Source organism: Azolla caroliniana, unplaced genomic scaffold (genome assembly GCF_043228905.1).
Source record: "Azolla caroliniana isolate FFs.n. ecotype wild unplaced genomic scaffold, voAzoCaro1.0.p SCAF_11, whole genome shotgun sequence".
NCBI classification, from domain to species: Eukaryota; Viridiplantae; Streptophyta; class Polypodiopsida; order Salviniales; family Salviniaceae; genus Azolla; species Azolla caroliniana.
In genome coordinates this window covers 16,144,938-16,159,950 of record NW_028230446.1, presented here as the reverse complement: position 1 = coordinate 16,159,950, position 15,013 = coordinate 16,144,938, and the positions used below count along the sequence as shown (strand labels likewise).

Below are 15,013 nucleotides of genomic sequence, written 5' to 3'. Positions count from 1 at the left end.
GGCTTTGCTCTCTAAATTTGTGTCTAGAGCTATGTTGCCAATGCAAGGTATTTGGAGTCAACTAATGATGCATAGGTTGTCTACTATGTGTTCGACAATAGGTGGAGTTTGGCAACCCTCATTAAGGTGGGCATTTATTCAAAATTTTTATTTCTTTAAAACATCCTTGCCAGAAGATAGATTTTTCAATGGAATTCTCACAAGTTGGGCTGCTGTTAAGAAATTTCTGGTCCGAAAATGCCTTTGACAATGGATGATTTGTTGAGACAGCCTTTGACCTGGAATTTCCTCTTCTCGGATGCGAGAGGTTTTTTGCTTGGTAGTCGTCCTAGGCTAAATTGGGCTGGTTTGGATGCATCGGTTGCATGTAATGTTCTTTCATGGGGATGCCATGTTATGAATCGTCCTTTACAATCTTTATCGATGCATTCAGTTCGAGGAGGCACTGTTATGATTAATGATATGCAAGTGGCATTGGGACAATTTATGGCTTCATAGTCTCCCTCAAGTAATCAGATATGGTTTGGTTATTTTTCTCCTTTAAAAGTTATTTTAGGAGCTAAAGTAACTAATGCTATGGGTGGTGCTATGTACTTTAATGTTGATGATGATGGTAGGTTGTGGCATGTATACTCTGCATTAGATGCGTGGATGTCCGCCAACACTTTGGCTATTCAAATAGTCGCAAGATTGGGGAAAAAATGGTCTTTGGATCCACCCTTTCAAGAATGCTTGCTGTATTGCTCATTGTGGGTTTTTCAAAAAAAACCTCTTCAAAATTTAGATTGGGATCTAGTTGATTATCAATGGAAAAAGCTGAGTTTTGGTGGAAACGGTAAACATTTGGAGTTTTTCCAATATTCGGATAAGCTAGGTAGAAATTTATTGTTGCAATCAAAGTATAAATGCCCTATTGCCATGAAGCACTGGTCTGAGAATAATGTGTAGGAATTACAACTTGCAAAATTTTGGAAATGGTTGTGGAGCATGCAATTGCCGGAAAAAGTCATTTGCTTTCGATGGTTGTTGATTCATTATGCTCTTCTTGTTGGTGATTGGTTGAGACACCATCAACAATATGCTTGTGGATTGCATTGTGGCGCACCTATTGAATTGATTTTGCATGTATTTTGGTTATGTCCCAAGATCAAGAAATTTTGGAGTATGTTGTTTTTATTGTTGAGACAACACTACTCTCGTTCAATATTCTCTTGGGGTGCAGTATTGTGGGGTGTCCTTTATGGAGAGGTTATGAGGTATGAAAGTATGCACGCTTCTCATGTTTTTCGTTTTTCTTATGGACACCTCTCTCTCACCTCGTTTCCTTCTTCTATTTCAGGGTCAAAATTAAAAATGTAGTCATTTGGCGTACTATTACGTCATTGGCTCTTTGGATAATATGGAAAGCGAGATGTGATTCTGTTTTTAACAATGCCTATATACAACTCAACGCCATGCTTATCAAATTCTGGATGTTGTTTGTTCACACACTACATGGTCAATATGGTTCAGATGATGTGTTGTGGCTACGACAAGTGGCTTTTAAGAACCGATGGCAAGGAATATAGTTATTTTCAGAGACAACTGCTGGTCCAAAGTGGAATTATGTCATACCTTCTTTTATGTTGGATAGTGGATAGTAAGTATTGTTCTACTTGTTCATATATGACATCATCTATTTGATCATATGTACTAGCTTTTGTATCTTACAAAATGAAGTGAGATGAAATGTCTCCTTTTGTTTTTCCTATGTAGACTTTTCAAGTAATATACTAAGGTGCATCTTCCTTTAAAAAAAGAAAAAAAAGAAAAAAAGAAGTCAACGTGGGCAAAAGTCATTTCAATTTCTAACTACCTGACAAGTCATGACATAATAGGAAATATCCCATCATCATGGTTGTAATGGATGACAATAATTACAAGGAATCTACTTTCGCTAGTTATAGGGCCATGATATGATGAATTGTACTCCCTACAAGAGCACATTAGCGGCATAAGCCCCCAAAATTTCATATTCCATCGTAATGAATTGTACTCCCTATAATGGTGCATGGAACTTACGTCCCTAGCATGGTTTTGTACTATGAATAGATCCATTCTTCTGATGGTGCATGTAATTTGGATGTTGTTGGTGAAAGAGGAAAACATAGGGGTTGACTATAAGAGAGAATGTATATAAGATTCAAAATACTTTAGGAAAATTAATTTATAGGGATAATGGAAGAAGCCTCGTTCAATACCGTGATAGAACTAGAGGGTTCTATTTAATCAAACCTTCAAAGAGCATAGGTGTTTCTCATCAATGAATATGGGCAATGTTGTGGTATAACGTCAAAGTTAATACAAATTAGAAAACAATGGATAAGAAGGTGATGCCATTAGCAATTTCTTTGCCATGAGACAATTGGCACCAAATGATGTTTCGGTTCATCCATGCTTATCGAACCTAAGAGGTATTTGGCCTACCTTCATCAAGAAAAATCAAGGGAAGCTCCAAGTTGGTAGAGGTTTGTTTTTATCCAAATGGGAAGCATTTCTAGAAAGAGCTTTTCGAAGGATCCATAGAATGCTAGAAAAAAATCTTGAAGTAGAAAACTATGTAACTATGAACAAGATCAAGATATGAGAGGAAAATAATGCAATACACTATTTCACTAAAACTAACATCGATCCACAAAGAATCAATAGGAGGAGTTTCCCTTATATATATTGTGGTGGTCACATGGACCACACCTAGATTAGGCCCCTACCAAGCCCCATGCACCACACATAGACCACACCCAAATTAGGCCCCTACCAAGCCTCATGCACCACACCCAAACTAGGCCCCCACCAAGCCCCATAATTAGTAGAGCTAATTGGAGCGGGAGAACACCCTCCACGCTAAGAGAGAGTCTATAAAATGTAACTTGAGACATAATGAAAAGGGGGCTATTCTTGAGAGCATTTCACATCTTGGTGGAGAAGACGGGCCAAGCCACCCCAACTCACGACCCCAACAACGCCCGCCACGATGCAACACGACAACAACGACGGCAACGCAAACTCGATGAATCCGGAATTCCTACAACACAATCAAGGACACCAGCCCACATCGCCAATCGACCAACTGGTTCAAGCTCTGTCCAACATCATTTTACAAGTTAACCATACTAACCAAGCCATGTTGTCCTTTCTTTCAGCACGATCCGAGCCACAACAAAATCTCCCGGACTCTCGAGTTCGCCCAAAACCGTTCTCCGGCCTACCATCGGAAGACGTCCTCTCTTGGCTGGATCATTTCGAAATGGTGGCCAGTTACCACCAGTGGCCACACCCTTGGAAGGCAATGGAGATGAAGACACTCCTCGAGAATATCGCGGCAACATGGCTTGTACAACAACCCGAAGAGACACGCAACGACTGGGATCTGTTATGGGCAGCCATGATTCGGAATTTTGCTCATCAAGACTCCCGCCAGACGGCCCTACAACAACTTGAGTCAATTACCCAACAACCACGCGAACCCATCACCCAGTTCGCGGTTCGTTTTGTGCAGATCCTACGCCGGGCTGACGCCAACATGTCGGAGGATATGAAGTTGTTTTTTTTCTGGCCGCGTATACGACATGACCTCCGCCGCCGTGTACGCGATCAAGGGCCGACGACACTACACGAAGCCATCCTCACTGCCCAACGCATCGAAGCTGCAGACGCGCACGACATGCACACACCAGGTAATCTCAGTCATGATCATACAAACACTATACCAGCCGTCACTCCCATGGACATCGACATCCAGAACGCGCAATTACGTGCCAAGCGTGCATTGCCCGAACGAGACAGCCAGGGACACCCCAAATGTTTCTACTGCAACAACTATGGCCACATTCGGCGTCACTGCCGAAAGTGGCAGAATCACCAACAGAAGCAGAACGTCCAATTAGCTGACGCTGTCTCCCTCTCTGAGCTCCCGGAAAACTATTGCGCGGGGTGCCGCAGGGAGAGCCGCCCCCGCACGTCCACGTCTCCACGTCCTCAACTTCTCCCGTTTCTCCCACGATCGAGCCGCCCCCGCACGTCCACGCCTCCACTTCATCAACTTCGCCCGTTTGTACCACAATCGCCCGCCTCCAGCACACGACCCAAGAAGTTCTCCTCGACTCCGGCAGCAGCATCTCTTCCATCAGCGCAGATTTAGTCACCCAATTACAACTTCCCACGAGCCACACACCGCCCATTAAAATCCTCTTCGGCGACCAACAACGGGTGTACCACTCACATACGCAAGTCAGGTGCATGCTCACCATTAGTTCCGCCCAGATCCACCATAGTTTCTACGTCCTCCCGTGCCAGTTGTTCCCAATCACCTTGGGATGTGATTGGTTCCTCCATAGTCGAGCCTGTCTCGATTTCTCCGCACAACAGCTCATCCTCCCAAATCACATTCCGATCGCGCTCTTCACTACTCCGCGGGATACCACCCACATCAGCAACACACAGTACCTGATATCACCGGCGGAGCGCATCAACGACATCAGACGGCTCCTCGCCACCTTTCCCTCGTTGTCTACACCACCTGTAAAACCTCCCTCGGTCCGTTTTCCGATTCACCACACGATTCCTACAGGCAACGCCCGCCCCATCAACGCAGCTCCCCGACGTCGCTCGCCTCTCGACCACGAGCGCATCGACAACGCCGTCAAAACTATGCTCCAACAAGGGATTATCACACCTTCCAAGAGCGAGTGGATCTCGGAGCCACACATGGTAAAGAAAGGGGATGGTTCTTACCGCTTTTGTGTCGACTTCCGACAACTGAACCATGTCACCACCCATGACCGATACCCTCTCCCTCGTATCGATGACCTCCTCGACTAGCTTGGCAAATCAAAGTACTTCACCTCCCTCAATCTAGCCTCGGGATATTGGCAGATCCCGATGAATCCTCATGATGCCCACAAAACTGCATTCCGCACTAGGAAAGGCATTTTTCAGTTCACACGGATGCCCTTTGGCCTATCTGATGCGGGGAGCACATTCCAGCGAATGGCTAATGCCATCTTCGATGATCTCATCACCCGTCGTGTCGTCATCTTCTATCTAGACGATATTCTGGTACATACAAGCACTTGGGCAGAACACCTTCAAGTCCTTCGGGAGGTTCTAACTTGTGTTCAACGCTATCGATTGCAGCTGCAATGGAAGAAGTGCCGATGAGGTAGTACGTGCCTCCGCTTCCTTGGGTACGTCATCTCCTCCGACGGAATACAAATGGACCCGGAGAAGACAGAAGCAGTCCAAAAATTCCCATGCCCCACCACAGTCAAGCAGCTTCAACGCTTCCTCGGCCTCCTCACGTTCTCTCTTCGTTTCATCCCACGGCTAGCCGACCTGTCAGCCCCACTACGCGCGCTCCTACAAAAAGACGCACCCTTCCTGTGGACCGAAGCCTGCGAATCCAGCTTCCTACAGCTCAAGAGAACACTCCAAGCCTCTGACCTCCTGGCCCACCCTGATTTCACGAAGCCTTTCCATCTGCAGATGGATGCCTCCAATGTCGGCCTTGGTGCGGTCCTGCTCCAATCCGACGACAACGACCAACTCCGCCCGATTGCCTACATCAGTCGGTCACTTACCAAAGCCGAACAAAATTACTCGACAACTGAAAAAGAGTTCCTCGCCATCGTCTGGGCATTCCATCGTTTCCACCCATACCTTCACGGATCAAATACATCAGTCGAAACCGACCATCAGCCATTGCTCTCCCTCATAAAGAAGGCTCATCCACCCGACCGCTTACTTCGTTGGGTTTTGGCGCTACAGGATTACACATTCACTCTGCGCTATCGCCATGGTCCACAAAACATCGTCGCCGATGGATTATCCCGCATATCCTTTCAGGCGAACCAGATCACCTCCAACACAATCGATTTCCCCATATCCTCGTCCCAAATGGCCAACATGCAACAACATGACAAACAAATCCAAGATATCTGCCACCGCCTACGAGCTGAACCGACATCATCCCTCACCAAGCAATTCATGATCCAGGATAATGTCCTACTTTTTTGTCAAGTAGGCAAAGAACCCCGAGTCTACGTGCCTGAGCAACTACGCCAGTCTTACCTTCGTTTCTTCCACGATCACCCGTTGTCCGGCCACTTGGGTTTTCATAAGGTGCTCGACAAAATTCGTCGCAAATTCTATTGGCCTGGGCTACGCCACGAGGTCGCCTCCTACATCAAAGCATGCAACTTATGTCAGGCCATCAAATCACCTCAAGTGGCTCAAGGCCTCTTACATCCGATACAAGTTCAAGCTCCATTTGAAATCGTCGGATGGGACATTATGGGCCCCTTTCCCGAGTCACAAGGAGGGAACAAATTCATCCTCGTCATCACCGAGTACTTGACGCGTTGGGCTGAGACGGCCGCTATCCCAGATGCAAAGGCTATGACCATCGCCTCCAAACTATTGGAGAAAATCATCTTCCCCCACGGTTGCCCACTCCAAATCTTGTCCGATCGAGGACCCCAGTTCAACGGTGAGCTCCTACGCCTCGTTTCAACACAACTAGGAATCCAACAGTTATTCACGTCACCCTACCATCCGCAAACGAATGGGTTGACGGAGCGCCTCAATCGAACCTTAAAACAACAAATCTCAGCCTACATCGATCCGCTGCACTCAACCTGGGACCGAATCTTGCCCTTCGTTACGCATGCCTACAACACAACTGTGCAAGCCTCTACCCGCATTAGCCCATTTCGGGCCCTTTACGGAAGGGACCCGCGCTTACCCCCAGAAGTGGCAGTCCCGCAACCAACCACACGACTCCACGCTGACGCAGTGTCTTGGTGGTCCCACCTACAACAACTCCAGCCCCTCCTCCGCAAAGTCATCACGAGCAACCTGCACCAGGCACAACTACGCCAAAAACGACAACACGATATAGGCCGTGTCGACCATCAATACCATGTCGGTGACAAAGTCCTCGTCTACTTCCCCATCCGTCGCCGCGGTCTCAGCGAATCGCTCATGCACCGATGGATCGGTCCCTTCGAAGTTCAAAAGCAGATACGCGACACTACATACCTGCTCCGCCGCGCCTCCAACAACCGCTCTACCTTTGCTCACCAGTCTCGCATGAAGCCCTTCCATCAACTACCACCGCCCCCGCCCACACTCATGCCTACGCCCACGCCCGTGTCATCCCCCCGTCTGGAACCGTCGTCCACGCCTCGTCGCGCTTCGACTGCACAGTAACTTTTTTTTTACAAGGGGGAATTGTGGTGGTCACATGGACCACACCTAGATTAGGCCCCTACCAAGCCCCATGCACCACACATAGACCACACCCAAATTAGGCCCCTACCAAGCCTCATGCACCACACCCAAACTAGGCCCCCACCAAGCCCCATAATTAGTAGAGCTAATTGGAGCAGGAGAACACCCTCCACGCTAAGAGAGAGTCTATAAAATGTAACTTGAGACATAATGAAAAGGGGGCTATTCTTGAGAGCATTTCACATCTTGAGCATTTCACAATATATATATATATATATATATATATATATATATATATATATATTAATCTTAGGATTACATGTCCCACTCATGTAAATCCCCTTTACTATTATTGGAGGTTACTTGTGTCACTTCTACATGCAATATTCGCATGTAACCACTCTTTTACAATGAACTTTATATAAGAGCACTCAATCAATCTTAAATTTTATAGTAATTCTTAAATTTCACATTTATTCCATAAAACAAATAATATTTGTAATGATCACAATGATAGAATGTGTGACTCATTCCAATAAGTGTTTTTATATGTTGAAATATGGTGTGGTCTCTATCATTGAGGAGTGATGTCCCCCATTCCCTCAGTTAGCCCATTTTGGGGAAGGAGACCCCTTGGGACATGGTCCTAACCCTTGGAAGTGCAACACTCCAAGGTATGAATTGTGTTGGTCCCTTTCAGGAAACTTGATTCAAAACATTATATGTGAGTCCCATCTTGGTGAGTTGTTGTGGTGAACCATCATGGTGAGACACCTCCTATTGTGATGAACCATGATGTGGATTGCTCCCTTTTGTGCTGAGAAGCCTCCTATCATGATATCCCATTGTAGTGAGTTGTCATGCTAAATACAATCTATACCTACATTAAGATAGACATGTTTGCTTATAGATTTATGGAGCAATTTGATTTTTGAGGTTCCCAAAAACATTAAGAAAGTACACTCAATGCACCTTCTCTACCACCCAACCATAAAAATACTAATGACATGCTTGGGGTTTGGTTTAAAAATATATATTCAAATGAGAATTGCAGGGATAAACTAATATGTCCACCTTCGTCATACGTAGTGAGGACAATACAATACTTGAACTCAAGGCATCGACTAAAGATATTGATCTCCAGTTAGACCAACAATCAGAGGGAAACATCTTGAGGAAATTCTAGTTGAGATTGAATTCTTCCTAATGGAATGCAGAAGGTCTCATAATAGCTTGTTAGAATGCTTAGAAATGTTGATTGTGGAAATAGCCAATGTTCATGGACACTAAAGACACACGACCACCTTTAGGAATGCCATGACCATACCTAACAAATCTACTAGCCACGATGAACCACCAATAGGACCCACCCCATGAGGACTCCATCAATAACCCAAGCATAGAACACCCAAACCACAGTGACAATGGCCCAAAAGACTAGCATTCCTAATTCATTGGTAAATGCATACATGTGCTATTGACCTTAGTGAAATAAGAAAGGGGGCCACACCCTTTTATAGTAATATAAATTATAGTAGCAAATGAACTGAGCTAATCAAGCTTATATCCCGTCTAAGCGCACAATTGGTGTAAATCCCATCATTTGAAGGCCTCCACGCAAAACTCCTAGTTTGGGGTGTGGCCTCAATCTTATCATCACCTTTGGTGATCATTCAACTCTGGCCTTGGAACTCTCAATTTTGATGTACCTACACTTGCTACTTTGAAAGAAATCACAACCCATGACGTGAGGGTTCCTCCACTTACCCTTGTCTGTACTATTCTAATAACTCGAAACTCGTCACATGGGCTTTTCCAAGTGCAATCCTCAAAGGGCTTCTTGTTGAAGACGCACACAATTGAACAAGATGGGTGCTTAAAATTCTGACATTTGGCGAAGGTTGGTATAAAGGCAATGTGCAATGTTGGCTTCCCAAACATGTGCAAATCCATTTGAAGTGAAAATTGCCCAAACCTAATCCTAAGAGTGATGACATAGGTCAGTCAAATATTGTACCCATCCAAAACCTAATTGTATAGTACTCGGTCAAAGATTGTACATATTGAACATTTATAGCCATATGACATTACAATCCCAGAAGTAAAATATTAGAGATATCAAGGGGTATACCCACACATGAAAAAATATATGCCTTCCCATACATGGAGAAGGCATTGGAAAGGTTTCTTTTCTTCTTTTTTCAAGGCTAGTGAATTTGATTCTCCTCTCTAATTTCAATGACCTTTGTAAATAACTCTCAATTAAATGTTAAATATGCGTATTATGAAGTCAACTTAACGAAATGGAAAGAAAAATGTTGTGATTAATATAAAGGCATACAAGAAGCCAATGGGGAGCTCAAAACAATTGACTTTTTTATTGATAGAGAATCTCTAGATAATACTCCTAACATGAATACCCATGTATAGTATATACCCTTGAAGGAAAGAGTTATGCCATTAACTTTAGAAAAGAGTATATCACGAGAATTTGCGTTATTGACGCGACAAAAGGGTCATTTAAGCAATGTTCTTTGGGGTAGAGGTAAACTTATCAGTATTTTTTCTTTTCTTCCTTTAAAAACCAGTTGCCTTAATTTTTTTCTAATTGGTCGGTCTTAATTCAAAAGACTAACTTTGCGATCTCAAGTTTAGGAAGCATGAGCACACTTATCCACAATCTCAACTTTCGGAATGTGGCAATGATATTTTTTCGTCAAGTGTGAAGAGAGCAATACGAAAGCGATAATGATCAAACGAGTTGATTGATTGATTGATTGATCGATGCCATTCATCGAAAATTGCAGGCACACGGCATATATATGGAGTGCCATGTAAGCCGGAAATGCCTTATGTATGTATGGAGTAGGTGTGATTGGCAACCACAGGTAAACACTTTTGTCACAACTAGTTGAAACGTGAGGGGGAGGGTCGCCCTTGTCTCCTTCATGTAGCGACTTGTGTATTTATTGTTGTGGGATCAAAGGAAGCCATTTATATCATTGTTAGTTAAGAAGAGTCATGTATTGAGTGTGTATTTATTGTTGTGGGATCAAGTGAAGTCATATATATATATATATATATATCATTGTTAGATAAGGAAGAGTCACTAGAGGAGTGTAAAATCCGAGTGTCGAAGAAATCATGGATTGTGTGGTGGAACGCACACCTATCATGTTTCAAGTATTAAGTATCAAGCATGTATGTTATGTATTTACTATCTCTACTTGTGGGATCAAATGGAAGTCATATATCATTTTCATTGTTAGTTAAAGAGGAGTCATTCAAGAAGACAGGTGGGTGTGTGTGTGTGCGTGTGTTTGTAAACACTTATATGTATACATATATGCATACTATCGTTTTTCCTGCTTGCATTGCGAGCGAACGTTAAGCCTTGAAATGACCGTGGATATGGAGGACGAATGGGTGAAGGGAGCGGGCATCAACTTGATTGGAAGTATCGGCATTAACCTTGGCACGAATCTGCTCAAGCTCGCTCACAACCAGGTTCCCTCCCTCCCTCTCTCTCGCTCTCTGTTCTCTTTCTTCCATTCGCTGCATTCGTATTTCGAATCCATTCAATGTGCCGCAGAAATCCATGCCATATATATATATATATACGTTCGTATTTTCAGCGATCAGATCTTGTATATAAGCAAGGGAATGGTTCCATTGTTCCTCTCTAGCTCTCAATTAGATGGCAATGGAGTGCTTTGATGCCAAAGTACAATCTCAATCCATGGAATAAAGAGGGCAATCACGATCACATGAAGAATAAGACGCAGGAAAGAAACAAAGCATCAAGGATCTGCTTTGACTCCTAAAATTCTCGGATGTGAACGTGGATCTTGTGGCAACAACAATCATATAACAACTTTTTTTATCCACATTTTGCTGGCCCTTCTTGAATTCATGTTTGTTAAGTGAAAAAGGGTAGTTCTACCTGCTTTCTACATCCATCTTACATGATGATGTCAGAGGGTTCCTGAATGACAGCTTGAGATCCAAGAGGTTTAATTTGAAATCTATGAACAGATTAGGAAGATATTATGAATGTTGTGGAAGTTTAGTGAAGAATCCAAGAGGGTTCTTTTGTAGGAACTAGATCTGGCCTCTCGTGTCTATGAATTCATTTTAGTTTATATTTTTATGTCAAATGTCACTTCATGCGGTTTCGATTTCATTTACCACATGAATTTATATGCGTCTTATGATGTATATGAACAGATGAATATCATATTGGAAACTTTGTGGTTTTTACACGAAGAAACATTATGCTTTGGAAGTCATTATGTCTAACTATAAAGAAAAGGTTCATTGTTTCGGGACATGCCTATTCTATCTTTAGTGGAGGTATTAGGTTGGCTTCTGGCATGCCCTCATACTTAATTATGGTACCAAGAAAGTTATCCCAAAGTGCTGTCACATTGTTTAGGGCTAACTAAACCTAATATGGAAACTGTTTTCATGCAGAGAGAGCGAATGACATTTTCAGAGGCAGCCTCTGGGGTCAAAGGAGTTTCTCAGAAATCAATCATTTATTTCCAAGCGTGGTGGATAGGTTGAAAATATAGCTCTCCTATGATGAAACACTTACATATTACTTTCTCAAAGGTTTCACTCACACATCTTTGTATACTGATATTGTTGATTCAGGAATTATTATCTTTGCCCTTGGAAACATCCTCAATTTTGTATCTTTTGGATATGCAGCTCAGGTTCCTTTAATTAGAAGATACCAATTTTAGCTTTGTTGAGCAGCACTTTCTCTGCAGCTTACTCGTACATACTTTAAAGAGCATACTTAGGCATATTCATATAATTTCTTTCATTGCACTCAGGAAAAGCAGTATTTTCAGTTTTAATTTCGTGTTTGAGTCTCATTGATCTTTTAGAGATGTTAATACATCTCTCTGCATTCTGCAGTCTCTTCTTGCAGCACTTGGTTCAGTGCAGTTTGTTTCAAATGTTGGATTTGCCTATTTTGTGCTGAATGAGAAAGTGACTGGTCGGTAAGGAGTATGATGGCTTTCATTTGATGTTTTGATGCTCAAAATTAGCAATTTTTATATAACTGACAGATATGTGTTTGGTAATTTATAGTAATATAGTCGCAACTCTCTTCATAGTTATGGGGAATGTTTTTCTCGTTGCATTTGGAAATCATCAGTCAAAGGGTATACATAACATGTATCTTCATCAATTTAAAAAACAATTTACTAGACACTAGCAAGCAAAAGTTCTGATTTTCTCTTATTGATTAGTTTATACGCAGGAGGAGCTGTTATCAAACTATGGAAATCATGTTTATCTGATTTATTGTGCTTGTTTGCTGATTCTTGTTACAGTTAACCAGATGACATACAAGTTAGTTGACATAATTAAACCTTTATATTCATATTCAAGTATGTTTATTGTTGTTTAAATATTTAATATTGTAACTGTTTTGATTCATCTTTTTCTAAAGAAAGGGCCGCATTATAATGTCAAAATGTACGGATGGCATCTCAAGTAAGCATTGGCACACTTTACTACCTTTCTCCTATGCTATGGTGTCGGGAATAATTGGTTCACATTCTGTGCTTTTTGCAAAATCCCTGTAAGTATATTGTGACACAACCAACTTTTAAGCCAACCATTTTGTCTCCTAGTAAGGTAGTAATATAGATCCAAATATTCATATTCATAATAATATTATTATTACTTTTAGTAGTAGTAGTAGTTATAGCAATATGACTTTTGTGTATGGTGAACTTACACATTAGTATCATCAGGTCAGTATTGCTAAGGAAGACAATGAATGGTGACAATGAGCTAGATGGAGGGTTCACATATGCCATTCTTATCATGTTTATCTGCACTGCATCTTTCTGGGCAAGTATTATCACCTAAACATTATGACCAAGATATCCACACTTGTTGATTCTAAAACTGTAATCTTGTCTAATATAGATGACGAGATTGAATGATGGGCTGGCTTTATTTGATGCTATTATCATTGTTCCTATGTTCCAAATAGTTTGGACTTTCTTCTCCATATTCACTGGTTTTGTGTATTTTGCAGAATATCAGGTATTTTCTTCTATAACATCAAGTTCTTTCTAGCTTCTTCTTTTTTTCCATAAAAATATACTCCATTGGTATTAATAAAAAGCCAAAGGCAATATACAAATAGTACATAATACTGTTTCATCTGCACAAATACATACTATCAAAAAACTACATTGTTGCCAATAACACCTTTGCTAGCAGAGCACATATAAACCTTGAGAAAATTCCATTGCTACGTCGAGCTATAAGATCACATATAAACCTTGAGAAGGCCTCCACTTTAGCACGAATAAGTTCTTTCTAGCTTTCTATGTCGATAAATGTTATAAAAGGGATTCTAAACCATTGAGGAATTTCTTTAGGTTTTTGATAGCTTCAGGACGTCAATATTTGCACTTGGGATATTGACTCTCTTTCTGGGAATCCTCATGCTTGGTCCTGATGACACAGAAGGTATTCCTTCTTTTACGCCTTCAGACAATGCTGTATCTTTTTTTTTGTATATAGAAAAAACTCCCAAACCTCCATATGTACCAGAATGCCCCTGCTCTTAAAAGTAAAACAGAATACCTTCTTTTTTAAATCTTTACTACTACAAAGAGAACATCTGCCTTTAAATCTTTAAAAAACTGAGGAAATTCTTCAAATATCCAGAACATTATGGGTATTTTGGTGGTTTCCCTTTCCATTGACTAGTTCTAACATAATATTTTTGTGGAGATGTGTAGGTGCAAAGGCAAGCCCATGGGTAGATATGGAGGAGTCTTCAGCACTTCTAGAACGGTATTATGAAACTCTCTATTGAAGAATCTGCTTCAGTTACATCCAGTTATGAGAGTTTCTCAAGCATTTAGAGTGGAGGTTCCACAGGTCACAAGCAGCTTTGCCGGAGCTAGTTGGTTTACAGAGAAGCTCTCTGATGCAACAAATAACTCAGATGGCTGCAAGGATTGCAATAAAAGCAAAGGTTTCTTGATTAAAACTTTTTAATATAACAATTAAAAAATGAATGAACATATTGATGAGTTATATTTCAATTTCAATTTTTTTATTCTTCAATGATGTTGCAGACTACTTGCAATCTATCATTTGGGTTGGTGGACAATCAAGCAAATGTTTCTTCGGTTTTTGCCATGCCTATGATGGCATCCTCTCGAATGGCATGGAGGAATACAACCCCAAGCCATGCATTGTCTTCCAGCAATGTATTCTCATCATTTTAACACTTGGAACCATCTCACAACTACATGTTTGCTTGTGCTTGTCAAGCAGCTTTTCCATCCTTTGTACATCTCAACGCATAACAATGCAATTTGCAATATTCAAATATATGGCCATCAAAAAATTGATGAGGTCTTATGTATACCAAAATTATCATTTGTTTAAGAAAGAAAATTGAATAAACCTTGAAAACACATGTTACAATGTGCCATATCATATATGTGTTCTAGATAGCTGAGAGTCTTGATTAGGATTAACAGTAGTACAAGATGCTATGTTGGATATTCAATATATGCTAATGGTCTTTTGCACAATTAAGGTAAAAATTTGGTGTTCGTAAAAGTTATTAAATGCATATTTGGCACATTTACAACCCCTACATCCCTTCCACATCCTCTATGTGCCACTTGACAAACCTCAAACCCAAGTTGCATTTAAAAGTCTTGATTATACATGGAATTCTATGAGATAA

At 41.6% G+C, this 15,013-nt stretch overlaps 1 protein-coding gene across 1 annotated transcript; it reads left to right on the top strand.

Moving 5' to 3' along the window:
* The first annotated feature begins 10,616 nt into the window (after positions 1 to 10,616).
* LOC147858044 (magnesium transporter, putative (DUF803)) lies at positions 10,617 to 14,735 on the top strand. The gene is made up of 13 exons (XM_087327645.1): positions 10,617 to 10,776; positions 11,743 to 11,830; positions 11,926 to 11,987; positions 12,196 to 12,281; positions 12,373 to 12,446; positions 12,534 to 12,636; positions 12,737 to 12,868; positions 13,044 to 13,143; positions 13,222 to 13,341; positions 13,683 to 13,773; positions 14,049 to 14,103; positions 14,191 to 14,287; positions 14,391 to 14,735. The coding sequence occupies exons 1-13, from the start codon at positions 10,669 to 10,671 to the stop codon at positions 14,541 to 14,543; spliced, it is 1,269 nt and encodes a 422-aa protein (XP_087183771.1). The 5' UTR covers positions 10,617 to 10,668; the 3' UTR covers positions 14,544 to 14,735.
* The last annotated feature ends 278 nt before the right edge of the window (positions 14,736 to 15,013 follow it).

Coding starts and splice junctions, on each gene's coding strand:
- LOC147858044 (XM_087327645.1), top strand. CDS start 10,669: ATGACCGTGGATATGGAGGACGAATGGGTGAAGGGAGCGGGCATCAAC. Junction 10,777..11,742: donor TCAAGCTCGCTCACAACCAG/GTTCCCTCCCTC, acceptor GTTTTCATGCAG/AGAGAGCGAATGACATTTTC. Junction 12,869..13,043: donor GTGCTTTTTGCAAAATCCCT/GTAAGTATATTG, acceptor TAGTATCATCAG/GTCAGTATTGCTAAGGAAGA.